The sequence below is a fragment of the Sebastes umbrosus genome, chromosome 11, assembly GCF_015220745.1.
Source record: "Sebastes umbrosus isolate fSebUmb1 chromosome 11, fSebUmb1.pri, whole genome shotgun sequence".
NCBI classification, from domain to species: Eukaryota; Metazoa; Chordata; class Actinopteri; order Perciformes; family Sebastidae; genus Sebastes; species Sebastes umbrosus.
In genome coordinates this window covers 5,762,550-5,786,784 of record NC_051279.1, presented here as the reverse complement: position 1 = coordinate 5,786,784, position 24,235 = coordinate 5,762,550, and the positions used below count along the sequence as shown (strand labels likewise).

The following is a 24,235-nucleotide window of genomic DNA, read 5'->3' as shown; positions in this document are numbered from 1 at the left end:
AGGAAGGGTGGATGGCGAAGAATGATAAGCATGCACACACTGAAGAATGCAGACACACACACATAACTTAGGATTTCCCCTGAATACTTGTTTACGTTAAGTTCAGTCCCTTTCGCCATAAAAACGTCACTCCGAGTCAGATTTCATGCGAGTATCTGTTCATACTCGTCCGGATACACAGACCTACCTTCTTAAACATGACACATACATTTTAATAGTCAGACAAGCACATATTTGCAGCTCCACTTATTTCCCAATAGGACTTGCATGCTCTAAAAATACAAAATAAAAAATAAAAAGCATGAACATGTTTTCCCCATCACCTTGTTTTATTACCAAATCACACCTATTGATGGTGAGAGAAGCGGAGCGATGGTTTGCACAGTGTGTGGCCAAGAGCTGATGAAAAGGCCCAATCACACGTCTCTGATAATGGAGTCATCGCCGCCTCATAATGATGGAATTGAGCGCTATTGAAAAGCAAACAGAGGATACACTGATTGCCCGCCATATAAGACTTTCACATTTCAGGCGAGTGGCTGCGGCTCTTACCTAAAGCAACATACGGCTCCAAGAATATGTCCAAGATCTGCAAAAAATTACACGCAACAAAGTGTTATGAGGACAGGCAAAAGTTTCAATGACGTAGTTCTGTCATCCAAGAATGAACATCGATGATAAGTGCTGCAAACCGACAGAACAGAATTCGATTTTTTTCCTTCAAGACAAAAGCTCTGTCGAGACTCGTGAGGATATGCGGGAGGCGAGAAGTTTACTTGACGTGATTTCACAACAATAATGATGGAAGATAGAGAGTGACTGCCGACTGTAGAGAAAGCTGAGTCTGTGTTGTAATCAGGAGACTCAGAAAGGAAGAAGTATACAAAGGAGAAGCTTGTGATCCCACCTGCCTCCACAGAAACACTGTGTGGAGTAACAAAACTAGGGGTGGGAAAAAGCGACAGACTTTGCGAAGTTAGCGGAAGTCTACACGTGTGACTACGTCCGGTTTTCAAAATAAGGTGTTAACAAAAGGAACTGTATATACAAAATACATATATGGAAATAAGATTTATTGATTATAGTCACCGGTAGTTTAAAACATTACATGTCCATTATAAATTAAAAAGAAAATACCACTAATTTGTGAGGGAAATGAATAAATAATGCCTGACAATGACTGATATATTTGACTTCAGGACTACGTGCTGAAAATCAAACATTTTACTGTATTAATTTAGATATTTTCCAAAGTAAAAGTCCCTAGAAGTGTATGATTCAACTATTCCCCATGGTTCTAGGGTTAAAAAAGTTAACAAAAAATAGCAATAAATCATAATATCGAATCGCAATACATATTGAATCGACACCCCAGTATTATAATAGTAGTGAAACAGGAGATAGGTGAATCGTCCCAGCCCTAGTTTAAAAATAGAGTCCCTAAAAGGCAGTATTAGTTTCCAGTTGAAGTGGGTATTAGAGCGTCACATCTCCATTGTCATTGGAGTCTCCATTTACACTCATGGCTCTCCTTTACTGTCTTATTTATGAATCCTCTAATGTGATTATTCTCCTTCTCGCCTGCCATCCTGACCCCCACCACCCAACTGTTTCCCTCTCTGGGAGCTCTGGTCTTTCTTCCCCTCTGCTGGCTGCTCTACCACCTCGTCTCTATACTTTCCCTCCTCCCTCCTACCACTCCATCACGCAGGGCTTGCTGTCTGAGATTCTCCGCAAGGAGGAAGACCCTAAAACGGCGTCCCAGTCGCTGCTGGTCAACCTGCGCGCCATGCAGAACTTCCTGCAGCTGCCGGAGGCTGAGCGCGATCGCATCTATCAGGAGGAGAGGGAGCGCAGCCTGACGGCGGCCTCGGCGATGGGCGCCCCTCCGCTCATCAGCACTCCACCCAGCCGACCTGTACAGGTAACCAAAGATTTTGATTCTTCCCTGCGCATGTTTTCCTGTGGTATTATCTTCTTATATTTTCTTTGAATGGTTCTCAGAAGGACCTAATTAGTAGACTGGAGTTTTAGTTTTACAAACATTTCTTAGAGGCAGAGCTGCTCTACAGACAGAAACATATTAAACTAATTGGAATAAACCTTAATGTGCAAAGATGTTTGTTCCCAGCAGTAGCATTATAATTTAAAGTCAAGAGGTAAAGACAGATTTATACACCATCCAGGTTTTCTGGTTGTGCCGCTGTAGGATCTGATTTATGGTTTGACCGATAAATTGTCGTAGCACCACTGCAACGCTAGATGAATGTGTCATGCATTATAACGCAGTGTTGTGCATCTATTATGCACCCAAAGTAGTCAGACATTATTGTGTTCACTTGCTAAAAGAGAACAGTCATGGAGAGAAGAACTTGAAATCAGGAATGCACCGATCCAACTTTTTCAGTCCCGACACAATACCTGGGCTTTGGGTATCGACCGATACCGAGTACCGATCCCATACCAGTGTTTAATAATACGCTGGGAATAGATCATTCTTTTATGTGTAAGGCAACATCAGGCTTGACTTAAATATTGCTTTCTTAACTTTGTAAAACAAAATTGTAACAAATAAATACTAGGGCTGTCGATCCATTAAAATTGTTAATTGCGATTAATCGCACAATAATCACACATTTTTCATCTGTTCAAAATGTACCTTAAAGGGAGATTTGTCAAGTATTTAATACTCTTATGAACATGAAAGTGGACAAATATGCTGCTTTATGCAAACACATGTATATATTTATTATTAGAAATCAATTTACAACACAAAACAATGACAATTATTGTCCAGAAACCCTCACAGGTACTGCATTTAGCATAAAAAATAAGCTCAAATCATAACATGGCAAACTGCAGCCCAACAGGCAACAACAGCTGCAGGGACCCCTTTGAAAATGGCCATCCCAGTTTTTCCTTGCCAAAATCTAGCGCTACCTAAAGCAAGCTAGTATGACAGCTACATCCTAAAAATCGCAAGTTGCATTAACACGTTATTAACGCGCTAACCTTGACAGCCTTAATAAATACATAGATATACATTTATTGAATCGTTATTTATTATTAAGATAATAAATCGTACACCAGCAACTTGGTAAAAATCTTCAAATGAACAGGAATTACAATTCAAGCGTAAACTTTTTCAATGCAGCAACAAATTGGTCAAAACTTAAACAGGAATTAAAATTCCAGTCTATAATGTATATAGTATATAAACCTAGAGGTGAATGGAATACATCGGTCCCATTGTCACCGATTTCAGATCCAGCTATTTAAGTCATGATATCTGGCTCAATATAAATGTGTCTGACATTATAAAGAAAGAAAAAATTGGCACTTCCTCCGTGTTCTCCATTATCAACATATGCTATCAATGGTGGAAATGTGATGAAAACACAAAGCCCATGTAGCCCAGATGTGTCGTTATATGTTTCTGAGGGATGCACATCTGCTGTGGTGGGACTCTCTATGTCGCTACAAAGGGAAGCCAAATCCAAGTCTGGGGAAGAAAAATCCTCAAATGCACAACCTTTTTTACCCAGCTGGGCCATCGCATACCATCCAGGTTTTTCCTAGTTACAGTAGCTAACTTGCACAATGACAAATGTTGTTGTTGGCTCCACCCATTGAGTTTTCTCCCTTCAGAGCTGCTCTGGTTCAGAGAGATATAACAAGACTCTCTGAACCGAGTCAGAATATTGTGAAATAAAAGTTCCAATGGCTGAAAAGAGAGAAGAAAAATTTCAAATCTCGATATTGGAGATGGAAGAAAGCATGCTACTGGACAAAAAGACAGATGACAAAGCAGTAGATCTAGTCCTAAGTTATTGTTAGTATTGTGCGAGTGTGTGTGCATGCGGTCGGGGTTGAGAACAGGTATGCAGGTGTGAGAACAGGTTGGAGTGTTTTAAAGAAGCTTTAATTCACTCTCTGTCTTTGTAGTGGTGCCATGGACTTAATCCAGACACGTGTAACAAACCTCCTGACATCTGAGAGAGTTTAAACAAAGTGTTTCTTATTCTATTAGTGTGTAAAAGGCGTGTCCACATTTTCTAATGATCAAAGTACACATAGACTCGCTCTGTTTACATGTGAAGACAGCATGTACTGTATAGATACAAGCACCGCCCTAGCACATTGTTTTTCTTACACACCTCACATTGCCTCATTGTATCAGGCTGCTACCTGTTCTGGAAACACGTGCAATAAATAAAAGCCCATTCAACGTGCACACCGGAGAACATACTTTACATTCTCCCTGCATGTAAATGAGTTCTTCATCCTCCCCACACCTCACCACACAGGTGAGAATGGTGCACAAATGATGGATAATTTTTTGTGCTAATTTTGACCTTTTACCATGCATTAGGCAGCATTAACAGCCCTCCCATTTTAAAAATAGAGCTCACTCAGTGATGACAAGCTCCGTTAAAGATCAAACATCGTTTAGTCAGTCCCCCGTTTCAAAATCGCAGCACAACTTTCTACCCTCACCGCAAATCAGTGTCCCTCATTTAAAAGGTATGTGGCAACTTTCTACCACTTAAGCCTATTTGAAAGTGCGGTCAGCTGCGTCTGGGAGGTGACGGGCGGATAAAGGCCTCCTCTGTCCTGTCCCCGGTGAAGATTTGGCTTTTATTTAGGTGACGAGGGAAGAAAGACAGAAGCACAGGCCCACACATCTCCAGAATGGAAACCTCCCCCCCACCCTGAAACTGCTCAGCGTGAGGCCAGTTGCTGTCTTTGCAAAAACTAAAAAGAGTGGCATTCTGAAGCAGCGGTGCTGAACTTAAACGGGGGCCGCTTCGCAGTTCACAGCTCATCTTTACAATCAGAGGCTGTCTCAGTGCAGCACAGACATTCAGTTAGAGAGTGGACCTCTGCACAAGAACGTTTTGTTTGTGCAGAGATTGGCATTTGGAATTATGAGTTTTTAGTAGGGCTGTCAATCGATTACAATATCTCAAATTAATCGCGCATTTTTTATCTGCTCAAAATATACATTTAAAGGGAGATTTTCTCAAATATTTAATAATTTTATCAACATGGGAGTGGGCAAATATGCTTGCTTTATGCAAATGTATGTATATATTTATTACTGGAAATCAATTAACAACACAAAACAATGACAAATATTGTCCAGAAACCCTCACAGGTACTGCATTTAACATAAAAAATATGCTCAAATCATAACATGGCAAACTGCAGCCCAACAGGCAACAACAGCTGTCAGTGTGTCAGTGTGCTGACTTGACTATGACTTGCCCCAAACTGCATGTGATTATCATAAAGTGGGCATGTCTGTAAAGGGGAGACTCGTGGGTACCCATAGAACCCATTTACATTCACATATCTTGAGGTCAGAGGTCATGGGACCCCTTTGAAAATGGCCATGACAGTTTTTCCTCGCCAAAATTTAGCAGAAGTTTGGAGCGTTATTTAGATTCCTTCGCAACAAGCTAGTATGACATGGTTGGCACCAATGAATTTCTTATGTTTTCTAGTTTCATATGATGCCAGTATCTTCACTCTGGCTTTAAAACCTGAAAATATCAAGCTGCATTCATGCGTTAAAGAAATTAGTGGCGTTAAAACAGATTTGCGTTAAGGTGTTATTCTCACGTTAACTTTGACAGCTTCTAGTTTTTAGATTTTCATCAATCACATCAGGTGAATTAGAGATCAGTGAGCCACTTCCTTAACAGAATGAATGTACTTTTAGCATATCTGGGACCAGCTTACAGAGCTGTAGAGATACACAACAACGCAGAAAGAGATCTGCAAGCTGAACAATAAACGCAATGACTACTACATTGTGTACAAACTATTTCAAACATGACCCAAAACTCAGATCCTCTGGTTTGTGGTTTTTATTTCCACATCACTCACAACACTGTTGGCACATCAATAGAATATCTTGAGGCCTAATATACTTCACCTGTATGACTTAAACCCATCAACATTTATCATGCAGACCTGTTTCTACACAAGGCAATTCTCACACGAACACCCACAAACACACACACACACTCATACACCTGGCCATCTGCCAGCCTCTCCTATGGAGCAATGCGGTGTGAATTTAAGCACATAAATCAGCCAGGGTGGCAATTGAGCCAGAGACAGAGGAGGGTTTTTATTGGCCTCATAAAAACAGATGCAGAGGTATGTTTCTCTCACGTGTGCTGATGGGTCGGCTCGGCTCCCCCAAAGCCAGTTAGTGCACGTCCCAGCCTTAACAATTAGCTTGACATGGCAACCTCGCGCTCAGACTGACAAGCCCATGTCGGGCCGTCGTAAAAAACGGGATGAAAGGCCCCGATATGCTCCGACATTCCAGTTTCACCACAAATTTTAGGATTATGTGATTGTCTTTAACACATGAAGGGAGTTCGTATTAGGCGTCTAGACAAATTCTTGAATATATATGTTTTTTGATCACAGGCTGTGTCGTGAGTTAGTAGCTGTTGGTGTTATTATGGCTTGTTTGAATGTACTTGTACTCACACCCAACCCCGCTGATGTCTCCTTTCAAAAGGGCTCGTATGGAATGATTCATATGCTAATGGTTCGTGGTTAATGCTTTTATTAGGATACTTGTTAACTTGTCAAAGGATTTTTGTCAAGATGCAACAAGCCGCTGAATGAAGATGATTTGATTTCACTTGACTTGCATTTATTTTTTAATCACCAGCTTGACGTAGGAATAATAACATTCCTCACAACACATCCAAGTGTTTTTGAGCAAAGTAACGCCGGAGCCGTGCGTGGGTGTAATCTACACTCCAGTGTGTGTGTACGCTTTGTGTTTAGCCAGATTCTTTTTTCCTCATGTGAGCTTGAACAAATGACGGTTTGTGTTGTGTTCCAGACCATGCAGCCCCGGAGGGAAGACTGTAACAGCGTGCGGCCTGAGGACTGGAATCCCCGAATCCCCGTGGGCCTTTCCCCTGTAAGCAGATAACTCCACCCACCTCACCTCTCTACCTCCACCAATCTGAACGCACACATTGTCATAGACAATACACACACGGAGGCTTATTATCTCCCGACATGTCATTTATTTCTATATCGGTGTTTACAGGCTTGTGAAGCAGGAAACATTCATAGGAGCAGCATGTGGATTTATCTTTCAAGTGCATTTTGAGCAATTTTTGTTTGAATAATTGTCAAATACCACCGTATTTTACATATCGCAAAGATTTGAATTACATCTAATACTGATACTGAAGTCAAATACAGATTTTTTTGTGTTTTTTTTATAGGGCTATTCTCAATCAAAGAAATTCTCAGATGACTAACACTCATACGAGTTTGTCAACTAATCGATGAGTTGATTTAATCGACAGTAGAGCTGTAACGATTAATCGATTGGTTGTCAATTATTAAATCAATCACCAACTATTTTGATAATCAATTAATTAGTTTGAATCATTTTTTATGAGAAAAAAAAGGTCAAAATTCTCTGAAAGCATAAAAAATGACTAAAGAAATCTTAGTTGACCAAAACGACAGATTAGTCGACTAAGAGGAAGCAGCCTTTTTTTTTTTTTGCCTAATTTGGTATCAAAACGTCTGGAAAAATAAAGAGAAATCTTGTTGCTCAGTTACCAAACATGCACCGATGCATTGAATTTAATATACTAACTGTCACACATGACTCTGATGATATTAAATGCAATATCTGACAACGTATTTGAGTTTTAAACATCTTTATGATTTTATATAGGATTTCCTTCCTCAGGTGAAACCGTCGCCTCTGCCCAGCGAGTGGAACGGCAAAACAGAGAGCTGCATCCTCAACATCAATTCCACCATCTACGACGAGATCCAGCAGGAGATGAAGAGGGCCAAAGTCTCCCAGGCCCTGTTCGCAAAGGTGGCCGCCTCCAAGAGCCAGGTACTGAAACACACACACACTGAATGCAAAAAGGAAGGAGAAAGGCTTTCTGATTACCAAAGCCAATACATCAACTATATGTTTTGGTCAGTCATTCAGTCATTGTCTTCCTCCTAAAAAAACTTCATTTTGATTCAAGCTACAATTATAAAATAAGAGCTTTCTTCCTTCTTTCACCAGTGAAACATGGTCTCTATTCAATATCCAAAACTTAGTCTGTGAAAATCATTCTGTCAAACAAGGATTTCACTTTCCTACTAAATAATGTGTAAATGCTCTTGATCATTTCACATGATCTTACTTTGTAAAGTAGCTCTTACAGCAGTGTTGATGTGCCATAAATCCCAAAAATGAAATTCTAAACCTGCATATATAGCATATATATTGCTCAAAGTGTCCACACACACACACACACAAACGGCTGATAGATGTCTTGCAAAAACCAAAGCAGGAGAATAAAGATCCTTCAGCGATGAGACAGTCAGTCTGTACAGAAATCACTAAAAAGATCATAAAATATTTAATACTAGATGCATATGTGATCATAATATTTACACAGTTAAAGGCAAAGAAGTAGAAAGACATCCATCCCGTAGCAGAACTTGCCCCAGTGCATCACCGCTGTGATTTATCGACATAATGACACATGTCCTCTTTATTGTGGGTTTGGAGTTTAGCAGTCGACAGTGTTTCAACACCAAACAAACCTGTTTATATTAGCTCCGCTCAGTAAGACGATGGGGCCTCTGTTATCTTCTCCCAGAGAGCAGGGCGCTCACACAATACCTGCCTGTGTGTGTTGGAAACAGGGAGGAAAAAAAAGAGAAAAACACACCGCCAATTTAACTCTATATTAAAAGCAATTTAAAAAGTGTAGCACTAAGGAGTTATTATTAAAGGTTTTCCGCCTGTCTGTCGGAGGAGTTGGGAAGATTTCCACAATTGTGCTTGATGAAGACGATGGGGGGAGAAATAGATCACCAAGGGCGGAATAATCTAGAAATATCTGCAAAGGCTTTATTTTTTTCTTGCTGATTAGGATGATTATACCCTCAGATAGCTTTGTTTTACCAAATTGCAGTTTGATGCACAAACCACTGTTTTTGTTAAGGAGTTCAAAGACTCCTTGGAAGGATTGGAGAAAGAGAAAGGGGGAGAGCGAGGTATTAACTCGTGCATGTCTCTCTCTTCTCAAATGACGGTTTGTCTGGGAACAGGTTTCCACCGTGCCTTCTCCACCTCGCTCCCATCTTTCTGCCTTGCCCCTCTACCTCTCTCGTTCCCCCGATTTCTGCCTCTCTTTCACGTTCCATTCATGGCAGGCGGGTGTGAATGTGAATTGAGCAGCAGATAAGAAGTGTGCTAATTATGCCTGTGAAAGGGGGCCTGGGAGAGCACTTATCTCTGGCTCCATCTCGTAATGGGCGCTCCCCGGGCAGCTGGTCTCCCCCCTTACTACCCAGCCGGCACTGCCACAGCTACCGGCACCGCCAGGCCGGGCCAGGCCAGGCCAGGCCTGCTCTTCCCCATCAGGACCTCTGAACCCGAAAAGTCAGAGACCAGCACCCAGTTTTTCAGTTGCTGTTTCCACAAAAATCTTCTAAAATTCAGCATTTTTATTTAAAGTTGGATGAGATTGTAGTTTTACTTCTTTAGTTTTAGCTGTGGGCAGATATTTCTATATGGATTTTACTTTCCCGATTTCACGTGAGTCCAACAGTATGGTTGGAGATGCATACAATTAATAGAAGTCATAGGATTTCCACGTTATACTATATTGACAGCCAATAGTCACGAAATGTAATGTATTGATTCGTGTGCATCGACACAGATTTCACGTTTTTTTCATGATGGTCAACACAAAATCAATTCCTATGTAATCCACGTAATTATGAACCAGGAAGTATAAAGACTGGCGAACGCGGCGTAGGGAGGATGTCGAGGTGGATGGATAGGCCAAAAACACTGGACTTTTGCCCAGGTGACCGGTGTTCATGTCCCGTATGAAACCACAAGTCAAAGTTGATTTATTTGTCACTTAACTTCCATTAAGCCTCTTCCGGTGTTATTTTAACTCAAACCACAATCATTTCCTAAACCTAACTGAGTAGTTTTATTTTGAAAAGACTGGAGCGGATATTCGTCTTGCTTGACATTCATAGGCAAACAGGGAAATTCGTACACGAATCAAATAGATTCTATTTCGTGACTATTTCACAATCTGCCATGAGACTGTTGTGACAGCAGTAGAGCTGCAACGACTAGTCAATTAATCGTTTAGTTGATCAACAAGAGATTAATCGGAAACTATTTTTTTAATCAATCCATCATTTGAGTCACTTCACAATCAAAAACGCCAAACATTTGCTGGTCCCAACTTCCTCTTATTTGCGTCTGTTCTCATTGTTTCACATTTTCTGTTTTATATCATTGCAAATTGGATGTGTTTGGGTTTGGACTTTTTATCAACCAACCAATTAATCGAGAAAATAATCAGTAGATTAATTGATAATGAAAATAACAGTTAGTTGCATCTGTAAACAGCGGCGGTTTCCTCTGTTCACGCTATTAACTAATATCCATAGAATTTCACACATGGTGTAATGGTCTCAGGTAGGTGAGGTGATGCTGGTTTTAAGGTGTTTAAAATCTGATAAAATAGATGTCACTCGTATCCAGAATATTAAATCTCTACTCAGGTTAGAATCTCATTTCTGCTTATTCCGAAGAAAAAGCATTGGTGGTGCCACTGCTGGAAGTAAAGAAATGATTACTTCATGCGACCAGAGCTGGGATACTGGCTGTTGAGTATGTCAGTGTTAATTGTTTATGAGCTTACTATAGTGTGAATCAGCCAGCCAGGCAGAATGGCAGAATGTATTTTTAAATGACATGTTGTAAACGACAGCTTAAGTCCAGAGAGGTTTGCAGCCTTGCAGGAAGAAAAATAACACTATCCAAGCCTTGGGTATAGAGCACCATGCCAGCAGAGACTGCTGGTATACGGAGGTTGGGAGTGCAGTGTGGATGTGGTTGGTGATGAGGATGGAGGATGGGCAGGACTGGCAGGATGCCCATTTGGGGTCCAGGGAAATAACCGTGGGGGGAGGGTTGGGAAGAGACTGGCACCGTCCTGTCAGCTTGGTGTGCAGTTCAACCTCTTCAGCTCAGCTTAGGATTTCCCAGCATGCTTACGCTAGCACAGGATCAGGTGACCAGGATCTGTTGGTACCAGTCCCCCTATATACAGTATAGCGGGGGGTATGTGTGTGTGCCATGTCGTGTTTCGCATTTTGTGTACAGCCTCATTCAGAGATGATGCAGCAGAGGAGGGAAGAAGAAGAAGAAGAGCGATGGAGATCTGAGGGGAGAGAAAGAAGAGTTGAAGGAGGTCATAGCGGTAGTGGTCCCCCGGGTGGAAAAGCTGTAAACAGGAGTTTACTGATTGGTGCATGCTCCACTGAGTGTGTGCTTAGGTGTGTGTATATACTGCATATAGATATGGGTTTATGTGCAGGCACATTAGAATGTGTGTGTTTGGGGGGGTTGCTGGAACGCAGCCATCGCGTCCTCTCTTAGGGCTCGTAACCACAGCAGGCCTCTGCCACCCCGTAACTGCCCCCCACCCCCCACCACCACCACCCCCCCTCTCTCTCACATATTCAATGTTGCATTTCAATCACTCTTTTACTGCCACATATTCTGAGTAGTAACTATAGAGCAGTGAATCTAACCCAAGCCATATTACTCTATCAGATTAATGGTCGCCATTTCACTTCAAGTCTGTGCATACGTACTTTTTAAGTAATCCGCGCTGCAATTCTGATTTATTAGGACAGATATTACATTTAGTCTTTGATAAAAATCAGAATCATTATTCATGATCCATTCCTCAATGACTCAAAACTGATCGAACGCTCCAAGAACGCTCCGTCTCCATTTAGCTTCAGGAGATGTCAGACTTGGAGAAAACAACTGCGTGTTACTGGTTCAAATCCAGCGACGACACTGCCAGAAGAAGCTGTATTCGCCAAACGGCCCATTTCATTTTTAGCCTGCGGAGGTGCAAGCCGTGCTCTGGATAGCCTGGAGTTGATGTCAACATTATTAACTGGCTCAGTCGGGCTATCTAGCAAAAGCTACCGTGCTTTGTTTTCATTCACATTAACAGGGGAGGCTTGCTGTGTTGGCTAGCCTGGCAGAGAGGGCGGCTAATGTTCAGATGAGCGATGGGAGGTTAGCCGAGGCTGAGGGCGGGAGCGGGTTCCCTTTGACATGACTTTTATGTTGAAACATCTCCGAACGCTTCCTGAGAGGAATTGCGCAACGGATGGAATCAGAGTCCCTGCTGTCATAAAACAAGCACCCTGGGAGCCCCGCGCACCACAGGGCTCAAAGCCCTCCGACTCCTCAATGACCAGAAGAGTACAGAACGCAGTCGCCGCCACCAACACCGCCCTCTCTCCCCCCCCCATCTCTCTTTCTCTCTCGCGCTCGCTCATTCTCCCCTGGAAGAGGCTACGCTAATTAGCCAGGCTCTAATGAGACAGAATGGCACTGATCTGGTCCGCCGCTGCGCCACCGGGGGGGCCCGGGCAGGGGGGGGGAGGGCGGAGGGGGCTGGTGCAGTAGGGGGGAGAGGGGAGAGCGAGGAGGGGAGAGCGAGGGGGGAGGTTGGTGTATGCCATCTGTCACCCTGCACCCGCCTGGCACGGTAGTCCCTGGAGTGGAGGGTGGGGGGTTGTGATGGTGAAGGGGGGTGGGTGGGGAGTGAGTGCCTTGTTGGTCTGGAGAGGTGGGGGAGTGGGTGGAGGTGGGTGGGGGCACTGATACGAGTAGGAAGGGAGGGTGACAGAATAACTGGAACCACTTCCTTCATGTTGGGAAAATGACTAATTTCCTGTTACGGGTTGAATCCCATTAGTGGTCGTACATGTTTTATGGGGGCTTGAACGCTTTTCTTAGCTTTAATCTCAGATATTTAGCACATGACCCACCCAGCCACACCAGACCAGCGACACACACACACACACACACACACATGCCACTTCTATCGTTCTGCTCCATCCAATGGCTGCTTAACAAGAGAGGCAGATGGCTGACCTTTTGGGTGTCTGTTTCTGGATTGTGACCGCTCAGAGGTTTGTCTGTTACTGAGAAGCCACTCGGGGTCAGTGTGTTAGAAGTCATGTTCTGCATGAAGAGTTGTGTACAAATGGCATTAAATGACGCCCTAGGATAGTAAAAATTGATACGGTGAAGATGTTATCAGATACTTTTTAATATCAAGAACTGCTAGAGGCACAGTGAAATTTAGCTCATAAGTTGTGCTTTTTCTCGTACGCATCAAGATGTCTTTATTTATTTGTTGTGGACTCTCCACACCTCTCTCTCTCTCCCTCAAATAAGGCAGATCAGAGTGAGCATATCACAACCCCCGGGGATCTAAAAGGGCCGTGACTGTTTATTAATTGATTTATTTATTTATCTCCTGTGCCTGCTTGGTTATTAGGTTGCCATGGGAAACAGGCTAGGCCAGATCCTCTCTATTATTAAAGACACAATTTCTTGAACTGGAGACCCAGCTGTCTGAATAATTAATTTAGCGAATGAATTATCTTGCAAACGGTAAGTCTTCCCCTCCCTCTGAAATGAGCCTTTCTCTTATTGTTTAATGGACAGTGGAATTCCCACCAGCCTGTTTTCTCCCCACTGCCTGTTTCATCGAACCCTCCTCCTCTTAGCAGGAGCCCCGGGTCTCACTGAGCATGCCCAGAGCACTTTGTGTCTCTCCTGCCATCTCTCTCACTTACGCCTTACACGCCACCTCTCACCCCATCTGTCTCCAATTGCACAACCCACTCCCTCCTCCTCGCCGGCCTCCCACCCTGCAGTCCAAAGTAGGAATCTGCTCCAACTGTCAGGACTCCAAATTGTCTCTTCGTCATCACCTCTAATGCTTTATTATAACGCAAATGTTTTCCACTGTGGAGCAGGTGTTAAGCCAGTTAACTGAGCGAACACTAATAGTTCACAAGCCCGCTCTCTGTGAATAGTGCTCAACCTACTAGCCACATGCCTAACCTACTAGCCTTTCCTATTGCCTGCTTGTTAGCACATGCTACCCTTGTGCCAGTGACAGGCACAGTATTTTGCTAGCTCTTTCTTTCCTGCAAATGCTATCTAACCCTCTCCCACTGTCTCCACTTCTCCTGACAGACCACACAGGGCTTGTTCTGAGGCCCATTCTCGCTAATCTGATCAGGCAGGCAAATACGCCGGGAAAAGCGCTTTAATGATCCCCCTAATTACCTCAAGTCAATACCAACTGTATTATTAGACTCGGGGAAAATATTCCATTAGGGTGCCCCCCGTGGGAGTCCCCCCTGTGCGCGCTGATGTCACGCGCTGCGCGCCCCCTACGCTTGTAATTAATTTTATTTACACACTCAGGAATGCACAAGGTCGCACCTGCAGCCCGGAGCCGCCCGACTCGGCCCGCCTAATCAGATCTGTCATAATTATCATTCTGCATGCTTCTGACACACGCCGGGAAATATTTCAATTTAACTACAGCCACTAGCTCCGGCAGATGCAGTCTGAGAGAGACAGAGCGAGAGAGAGAGAGAGTGTGTGCATACAGGAGTGTGTGTGACTGAGTGTGGGGGAATTGCATGGGGAGATATTAGGACCCATCCAAGTGCTCATGCTGGTGCTTGTGTGCACTTTGCCAGCATTATTTGATCTCTCCCTGTCTTTCACAATCTCCCATCTCTGTCCTTATCTCTCTCGCTCTCTGAGGGAGACTGACTGTCCATCCTCATCACTCTGTCTTCATCATATTCTTCAGTCACTATTTCTTTAAAATAAACTGCATACATTGAGCCTGAAGGAGGATCTATAATTTGCCTTTTCAGCCATGTACAGAGAGACATTTCAGATTGTGTGTTTACTTTGTTGCCACTTGTATAAATACTCTATTTTAAGTTCAAGACGAATTTCCGTGTTGAACAAGACGCGCAGCCATAGCGCTGAATAAACAACCGCATATGAATACTTTCTATTTCGGAAACACTCTTTTTGGGGATGAAAAATTTGTTCACTTTCATTAGTATCTGAAGCAAACTTGTAGGCCAATTAAGAACACTTATTTAGCTGACATAGACAATTTGCACGTTCTCTGCTATTTCAATCCCCTAATTCAATAAGATCAGTCATGATTTATCAGCCTAATTATGCTTTGATATTAGCAATTAAACCCAAGCTTTGAATTAAATCTCAATCAAGCTCTTATAATTGATGGAATCAGACTGCATGCAGGTTACTTTCTGTGTTGGTAATGTTGCTGCCGTTGTTGTTTATCTCCGGCTCATCTTCAGTGTGTTTGTTGTCTTCTGTGCATTCATCCTCCATCTGCCTCAGCAGTATTGAACAGAAAAGATTATAAACAAGAGGTAAATTTGTGGTGGGAGAACAGTGTTTGAACATTCAGTGTAGCTGTGCAGACAATGCCGCCGCCCAAATATCAGCCCACCACCAGGCTAAACTAGATTACGGTGCAATTTCAACAATACTAATATTTGCTACAACGAGGCACATGGACTGTAGCGCCGTCACTGACTCCATTTTCAGCCATTTTGTGCTCATAAACAATCTGAAGTGCTTTAGTGGACAAAGAGAACGCAATTCACTAAAATGTGATATCGACTGATATTTAAATTGATTTTTTACGTTCTCATGAGACCAGATATGTTGCCTGCAAACGTTTTGTTAGTGCCGTGGACAAATACCGAACATATTAAAACATTCTTGCCATCTAATTTTAGTTTAGATATATAGATTTAAATTAGATGTGTTCTCTGTTCTTGAGCAAGGCACTTATCCTGCTGAGAATCCAACACAAGTAGACTGCGGCAGCAGCGGGGAACTCCCACTATTGTTAATATGTTCTGTGCGTTTGTGTGTGTGAAGAACTTTGCTGCAAAAGAACAAAACGTGCAGATTAAAAAGGAAAAAAAGCTGCAACCACACAGATGTTTAATGTGCTCCATTTTAGATGGACTGGTCATTTGCCTTTGGTTATTCTTTATGCTCCATCTGCCTCTATTTGGTTGCTCGAAAATTCCCCGCACACTTTATTGGTTCGGCAGCCATGACGTAAACTGCCACACAGAACTGGTTGGTATTGTTTCTGGGAGCAAGTGCTGACACAGAGAGGGCCATTTCCTGCACAGTCATGCCTTGCCTCCACAATGTGTGTCGTGTTAGCTGTCAGTCTGTTATTGTTGTCGACTCGCTTATTGTATCTGGAGAGGTCGCGACCCCTCTTCAGAAAACGTTCGCTGTTTGGCTAAGACTTCTCCGTGTCGCAGCTCGACTAGAGATTAATTGTTTGGCATGTATGATTCACACTGGCAAATTTCGCTCCTAAAGCTCAGCACACTGACATCCTCACAAAAGAGGATAGTGACAGAATCTAGCAACCGGGATCTGGAAGGCATCCACTCTGACAAGACATCAGAGTCATATCAACATGATTTAATAATAAAGGAATATTTTTTTTAAAAGGCAAGTTTTCAAATGATTTAAGATGACTCAGTTTTTTAATCCTCTAAAGAGAAAAAGCAGCTTCATGTATATGAGAACTAGAAATTTCATCATCCATTACCTCAGTCGCAAATCCAACCGTCCTCGGGGCCTTTCTGTCATTTCAAAAAGATGTCCGTTTGATCCATCTGTTTTGTAGTATGCCTCCTTATGTATACTCAGGACCAGCGTGTGAATTGGAATCAGATGGCGAGGTTATGAAAAATGATGCGGAGGTAAATAAAACAATAAATTCAACTCTTTGATCGCCATATGGTGAACAGCCCTACATTCGGTCTAAACAAAGTAGTATATTTTTAGAGAAATGTTCATTTCCTTTATGTAGTAACATGTTAATTATTTAACGTCTTCGTCCCTTCTGTTGTGTTGTGTGTTTTCTGTTCTGTCCACTCGTGTATTTGATTATGGAAATGGTTAGAGAGGTGAGCCAGTGACTCGGGATGGGCATATCCATATTCGAGTACTTGAATACTGAATTGAAATGCGAATGATGGTATATGACTCTGTGGTAAGAGCGGTCCGCGAGTCTGTAGTAATAGCTGCCTTGTGTCGTCCTCAATCAATTTCATAATGTTACATCTTCTTCACTTTCGTAGTTGTTCTTCGCTTCGATGGTAACGTGTTCTCCAAAACGCCATCAGCTTGGAAGCCTTCTCCTTCCACAGAGCTTAACGGGAGCATATCTCCAGTCACCGTTTTCATGAGGAGCTGGCTAATCTTCTTTACTCTGGCGGTATCACAACGACGTGTGCTAACACTGCTAGTAAATGAGGTGATGAGAGATGAGCCTGTTATTTGTTGTTTTTCTCCTTGTGCTTGATGCGCAAATGGTTAATCATCAAACTAGTTGTTCTATGATACAAAAGTTTAACGTTACATAGCTTGCGCTGTACATTCATTTTGTTTCCAGGCCTATTTATTATTTTATATATAACGAAACCAATACCGACGTCCAATTCGAATACTCATGTCCATCCCTACTCGTCTCTAGTCTCTAATTTGAATCCCCAGAATGAATGTTATTGAGTAAAAGTGGATTTATGCTCCTGCATTGAGCTGTTTGAGATGCTCCGTAGAGATGGTCCTCCTCAAAAACGTAACTATACGTCAGGACGTGGAGACTATGTAGAGACCATAGGGCAACCTCTGGGTCTGAAAAGTGAAGCCAGTGTGGAAGAGCCTTAAACTTGCATTCTTTCTAACAGCCAGCAGGGGGCGACTCCTCTGGTTGCAAAAAGAAGTCTGATTGTATAGAAGTCTATGAGAAAATGAGCCTACTTCTCTCTTGATTTATTACCTCAGTAAACATTGTAAACATGAGTTTATGGTCTCAATCGCTAGTTTCAAGTCTTCTTCAATACAGCATGATGTTCATTTAGTAAATTATGGTCCCATTTAGAGTCAAATAGACCATAAAGCAGGGGATGCTTTAGGGCGGGGCTACCTTGTGATTGACAGGTAGCTACCACGGCGTTGTCCGGTCTGGGAGTTGTCCGTGTTTTTGTCTTACTACTTTAACCCTTTCACAGCGTGTTTTCAGTTCATGAAAGCTAATTGTAACATTTTGGTCACCTAAAAGACGTCTTATTCAGCGTTCAGTTGTACTTAGCTCCACCCCCTCGTGTCACTTCTGGTTGCAAAAAGCCAAGATGGCGACGGCCACAAAGCCGAACTCGAGGCATCAAAACTGTAATCCACAAACCAGCAGGTGACGTCACGGTGACTACGTCCACTTCTTATATACAGTCTATGGTAGAGACGGCATTATAAATACAACATGGAGCATGTTGAAAAAAAAGGCTCAGTAATCTTCTTTTCAGTAACGCTAGGTAAATTAGTATTTTGTGATCTAGCAAAGCCGTTTCCAGGGCAAAGCTTCCTCTCACTGCAAGTGAATGAACGAATGCAAACACGATTACTTTGGGTATATAATGAATGCGCTGCTCAGTAATCTCCTTTCCTTTAGCGAGACAAATTTGTATGTTAAGATCTCGCTAGCAGTCATTTTCAGTGCAAACGTTGCCCTCGCCGTGACCATCTCCCTATCACATAGCCAGTGAAAGAATATAAACGCGATTACTTTGGCTATATAATGAATACCCGACAGAACCATCGGTATTCATCCGGCGCGGCAGTGGTGCTACGATTATCAACTGGTTAAATCCTACGGTGAACCATGAATTCATTCCTTACGCTTGAAGCGTTGACGGTGGGACCACCAGAACACCTCCACAGAGGAGCATACACTCCATTAAAAGACTAACTAACTAGACTTTGGGCCTTTGCTCACCTGACCCATTATCTGATGAGACAAATGGCACTTAAATCATCTCTGTAAGTTGTTATTAGTTCACTCCAATGCTCATGTTATCCCTGTAACATACAGTGTATTGTAATTGTTGCACTGCATGTCGAGCAAACAACTGTCGCTATGTAGACGTTCAAGAAGAAATTGAATAAAACCAGTTGAATAAATAGGGTGTTATGGTGTTATGGTTGGTCTGAGAGCAGGATAACAATGTGTTTTCACTATATTTTCTAAGTATTGCTGTTCTTCCAATTTGAGTTGCAGTTCAAATAAGGCCACTGACCCCATTTCCATTGCCCTGTCTTCCCCACAGTTTGCCAAAGATTATTTGTATACTTACTCAGAGCTCTTCTATTTGCATATAAAGACTTCCCAAAAAAAAATCTGGCCCTGAATTTTGCTGTCAATTATTGCTTATTGTTGCGGGAGATTCGCATATGCCCGGGCATCAGGAACGTTTCAACACTCCACCGTCGTCAGCAGATGGGCGTCCACCATGGCCTAATGTTTTTACAACACAGCACACGTTACCTTGCGGGTCGAACGCTCACGTGCAGCCGCCAGTTTGGCTTGCTCAGAGGAGGAGAGACGTGTTATCGGCTGCATTTATCTGCATAGTGTTGTCTGCCAGTGTTGGGCCTCTGCCAGGTTCAAGGAGGAGGAAAGACAATAATGCATTGTCTTCCCCCCCTACTTTTAGCTCCCTCCCTTGTTCAGACACAGAAGAGGTTTGTCTGCTGCCTCCGAAACAGTCCTGTCCTCCAAACCCGCCAGCCACAACAATGGCCACAATCATTTCTTCATCTGTGATTTCATTTTTTGATGTGTCATCTTGGCCTTTTTTCTTTGTCCAAATGCTCCAAATCCAAATGCTACTCGATATACTCGCCTCTGGGGTTGAAACTGAGGCATGATTTTTGGTCACGCAGTAATCCGAGGAAGGAGGGGGGGGAAAAAACTCAAATGGCAAATTGATGGACATCTGTTGGCTTATTTTATTTATTTATTTTTGCAGTGGCCGAGGTCAGCCTGATGGGGCTGATAACAAGCAAATGAGATTAGAGGGAAGGTGTTGGCCCGGCCGTGTGACAGTCCTCTCTGTCTATCTGTCTATCTGTCTATCTGTCTATCTGTCTATCTGTCTCTCTGTCTGTCTGTCTGTCGGTCTGTCTGTCTGTCTGTCTGTCTCGCAGCAAAGCCAGTTGCTCATCTCCGAGCCTCCATGTTGGCTGTGCTTGCAGTGGTAGTTCGGTGGTGAATGGGTGGATGGGTTGGGCGGTGAATACCATGCTGTTCTCTGACAGAGCAGGCCTATGCGCTTATTGGCAGCTTGTGACTGCAGCACTCACATGCACGGTGTACCGCATTGCATAGCTGGATGAATCTCGCGCATGAATTCAACTATTGTGTTGGGAGGAAAATATTTTTTTATCAGAACACCCGGGTTGCTATTTATACCAGGACTATACAATGGCCTGCTGAAGAGTTTATTACCCTTTTAATTTGGCACCTTATGACCCCGGAGCCCCATTAGCCTCTGGTCAGAGATGTGTCTGCTGTAAAACAAGAAAAGGGCCGGTGGTTCTTGATTGCCAGTCCCGTTGTTTGAAACTAATTAATAATTAAGCAACGATGACCTAGAGGCAGCGGATTATTGTGCAATATTGTCGCAGGTGTGTGCCAACATAGCAAGATAATCCTTTGCCTGTCAGTACTTATTGCTCCGATGAACCTGTTTGCAGCATCTGTGAGTTCAACTGAGAGATGTATTTAGCATCAAAACAAACTGGCTTTCCAGTTCACTACTAACTCTCCGATTTCTAAGGTGATCTGGGTTGGGAAAATGCATTGGTTTGAATCAGTCGGTCAATTGTAAAGCTTATCCATGTGTGATTCTGGTATAAATGTCTTTAAATGTGTAGTAAAATGTGATTTCTAACCATAACGGTCTAATTTAGGGCTGCAATTACATTCATTTTCAATATACAAATTTCTTTATTATTCTTTTGTTTATAAAATGTCCAAAAAAATGCTTCCTAATTCTGACGAGAGAGATAACTGGTTGCTCAGTGTACTCAGCCATAGATCAAAAACATGTTGGGCACTCTTGGAAAATGGGGGAAAACAGGATAAACAGGAAGGCAGTCCAGGCACTCCAAAATCTTAGTGACAACGAGGAAGGATTAAAAAGCCTTTATTATAGTGTTTCAACCACTGCAGGTCTTCATTCGGGCATATAACAAACAGACCAAACGGGTGTGTCCTCACCTGTATAATATCAGCGACCTGTTCCTAATTCTGAAGTTGACCTTTTCAAATCGCTTGTTTTCTCTGACCAACAGTCCAAAATTCAAAAGATGTACAGTGATTGAAATTTAAAAGTGGTCAGTTCACACATGAGAAGCTTGAACTAGGGAATATTTGTCATTTTTTGTTCGTCAAAATTGTTGAAGATTGATTGAATTTATCAATGGACTAATCGTGTCACAGCAGCACTAGTCTGAACAGTGTTTGAGAGGCTTTTTTTCACCTCTGATACAATGTTGTGGGAAGCACTCAGGACAAAAAAAATAAACTCAAATTAAAAATTAAAGATGCATCTCATCTCTAGAACAAACAGAGTCAAAATTAATTTCACAAAATGATTAAGTTGTTATAGCTAACGTGTAGTTTTATCTTCATCACCGAGCAGACATAGAGCAGTATGAGCATCCCGGCCAATCTAAAGGCACGTTTCCACCAAACCAGTCTAGTTTAGTTCGTTACACATTAGAGCGGTTATTTTTGCGTTTCCATTAGCAAAAGTTTCGATGGTACCAATAGAGCCGCTCCGTTACTGGTACCACGTCGGTCGAGTTTCCACGCGAGCTGAGCCGATACTAGAAGGTGGAGTTAAAACCCTGCAGACCGCTGATTGGTCAGAGAGAGAAGCGTCACTAGCGCGAAACGGGACATCCTGCACAAACCCGCCGTTTTTAAATAGCCAAGCTGCCGTCAAATGCAAGCAGCTCGCAAAATAACAGTTCACTACGCTGTACAGCGCTCCTCTGTTTGGTTGCCGTTGAAACGCTTCAGCAAGTGTCCCGTTGAAGATGATGTCACGGCAGTTTCAAGCGCCTTCGCTACGGCGATCAGCTGAGAATCCCGTCTACACTGAGGTTGTAATATCTACAGTGGAAACACAGACCTGGTACCAAAAGTGAGTCAAGTCGAGTAGAGCCGTACCATGCGGAGGAAACACAGCTTAAGTCCGCCATTCATTTCTCAACCAGACGCTGTCTGCTGTCTGCTGTTCTGTGCTGCTTATCTGCTTGTCTAACATGGTTTGCTGGAAATGTCTGCCTGTGGTTTTGTGTAGTGATGATTGATGAGTGTGTGTGAGACTTAACCTTATAATCTATCTTTGTAAAATAAATAATTATCCATCTCGTCAGTCTTAGACTTTCCCGCGAGCATCACCCGTCAGGTTCCTGTCACTGCCGTATACTCCGTGTCCTTGATGGCTAATCTGTGACGTGATAAAGTTTCTTTACTGAACACACGAGTGTGTTCTGTGTTGGTCGACAACTAGGCCTGCTCTGAACTACCTGTTCTATTTATTTATAGAGTGCCCTTAATGATCTTCAACAAAACACAGAGTACACTGGATTGAAGAGCCCTAGATTTTTTGTTTTCTGGACCGTGTTGGAACACTTTAGCGGCAGGGGCAGCAAGTTACATGATCCAATCAAGAGCGGTTAGTGCTCGTCAGCTGCGGTGGAGAGGCTCAACAAATTACATTAAATAATAAAGGGGGAAAACAGATTTGCATCAGTGTGGTGATGTTGAACATAAAATCTTTTTGGTTTAGTCTTTCTTTGGGAGGAATTCAGATATACAGATCAACAAATACATTCCACGCTACTTTTACTGGAGAAGAAATAAGTTTTATGCCGTTTACACTATCACAGTTTTTTTCTTTCAAAGTTTACTGACAACAAGGGAGTCAAATCGCTAACTTCTCTCACTCCCTCACTCTCTCTCTTTCTATTTCTCACCATCTCTCTCTCCTCTCTTTATCCCCACTGCCTCTGTCTGGCCTGTGGAAGCAATGCAATTAGACAAACACAAACAAAGCTCTTGAAACTGCCATGGAAAATGCTGACTGTCCACTGTCCACAGTGCTGGCCGGGAGCAGCGCTAACTGCTGTTTGACGTACATCACATAAAAAAAAAAAACGTTTAGCAAACGTCTGTGTGATTCTTCCTTCAACTCCATCTATAAACGCTGATTGTCAGCTCAAAAACTGTCGAAACGCAGGCAGCAAAGTAAAAAAAAAAAAAAAAAGGCGCACAAACGAAACATTCCCACTTGTGAACTAATAAACTCTCTGTACTTTATTTCATCAAATGGACTTCCTGGCATTGAAATGGAGTTCACGTCGTGCCTTTGTTTGATTGGCTCTGCTACTTTGGGTTTAATCCTGCTGGTTTTGGGAGTGTTTGAGTTGGATTACTCCATCGTTGGGCCGGGGTACAGTTTCTCTGGCTTTGACAAGATGGTGTGTGGTGGTTTGTGTGCGTCTGTTTGTGTGTTTGTGGGCTGTGTTGTGTGTGTGTGTGTGTGTGTGTTCTCCCTCACTACCGAATCAGCTGAAACCACAGACAGCCCAACTGGAGCGCCGTCCAAATCCCTCTGCATGCAAATTAAAAACGCAACAATAAACGTGGCAAAGGAACAAGGTGGGCACGCAGGCTTTATGGCCCCCTCTACCCGCTCTCCTCCCTCTCTCTCTCTCTCTTTCTGTCTCTTTATGTCTCCCTCTCTCTTTCTCCCCCTCTCGGCTTCCTCCAACACCCCTCCTGGGTTTGATGTGGCTTATGGGAGGAGTTGGAACAGGGGACAACCAAACTGCTGAGTTATCTCTTGCATGCAGTGTGGCGGCGTGGCTCTGCCCTCTGTGTGTACGCATGTGTGTGTGTGTGTCTGTGTGCGGACCAGCAGCGCGGTGTAATCCTGTGGAAATGAAAGGTGCTGCCGCGCACTGGCCGGGAGATTACAGCGCCGCTCTGTCACGGTGCCAGGACAGACTACCCGGCTGAGCGAGTAGCCCTCTGTAACACACACACTCAACACACACCTCGCTGCTTCTCTTTGACGCCGTGTTTCCTCCTCGCTGGTTTCACTCCCCAGCCGGCCGTCCCTCCTTCTTCATCCACTTCTGTCCCTTTACAGCTCTCTTGTAGCTTCATCCCCCCCCACCCTCACCACCACCACCCACGCTCCTCTTCGCTCGCCCACACAGCACTACAGTGTGTTATTTCCCTTCGCTCTTACTCACACACAGACACTGGCCTGCTGAGGTTTAGGTCATCACGTCTCAGGCTGTGAGACCGCGTCACTCAAACTCTTGCAGAGTCTGTACAGTCGTGAATCC

At 43.2% G+C, this 24,235-nt stretch overlaps 1 protein-coding gene across 10 annotated transcripts in view; it reads left to right on the top strand.

The window, feature by feature from the left end:
- Positions 1 to 24,235, top strand: part of LOC119497118 (DNA-binding protein SATB1) — a 72,453-nt gene that overhangs the window by 40,451 nt on the left and 7,767 nt on the right. For 7 of the 10 annotated variants that reach the window (XM_037784980.1, XM_037784987.1, XM_037784983.1 and 4 more), the window contains 3 exons: positions 1,712 to 1,924; positions 6,875 to 6,955; positions 7,733 to 7,903. In XM_037784980.1, coding sequence (XP_037640908.1) covers positions 1,712 to 1,924; positions 6,875 to 6,955; positions 7,733 to 7,903 — 465 coding nt within the window. The remainder of the gene's footprint in view (positions 1 to 1,711; positions 1,925 to 6,874; positions 6,956 to 7,732; positions 7,904 to 24,235) is intronic. The other 3 variants (XM_037784984.1, XM_037784990.1, XM_037784989.1) reach the window with 1 other exon arrangement.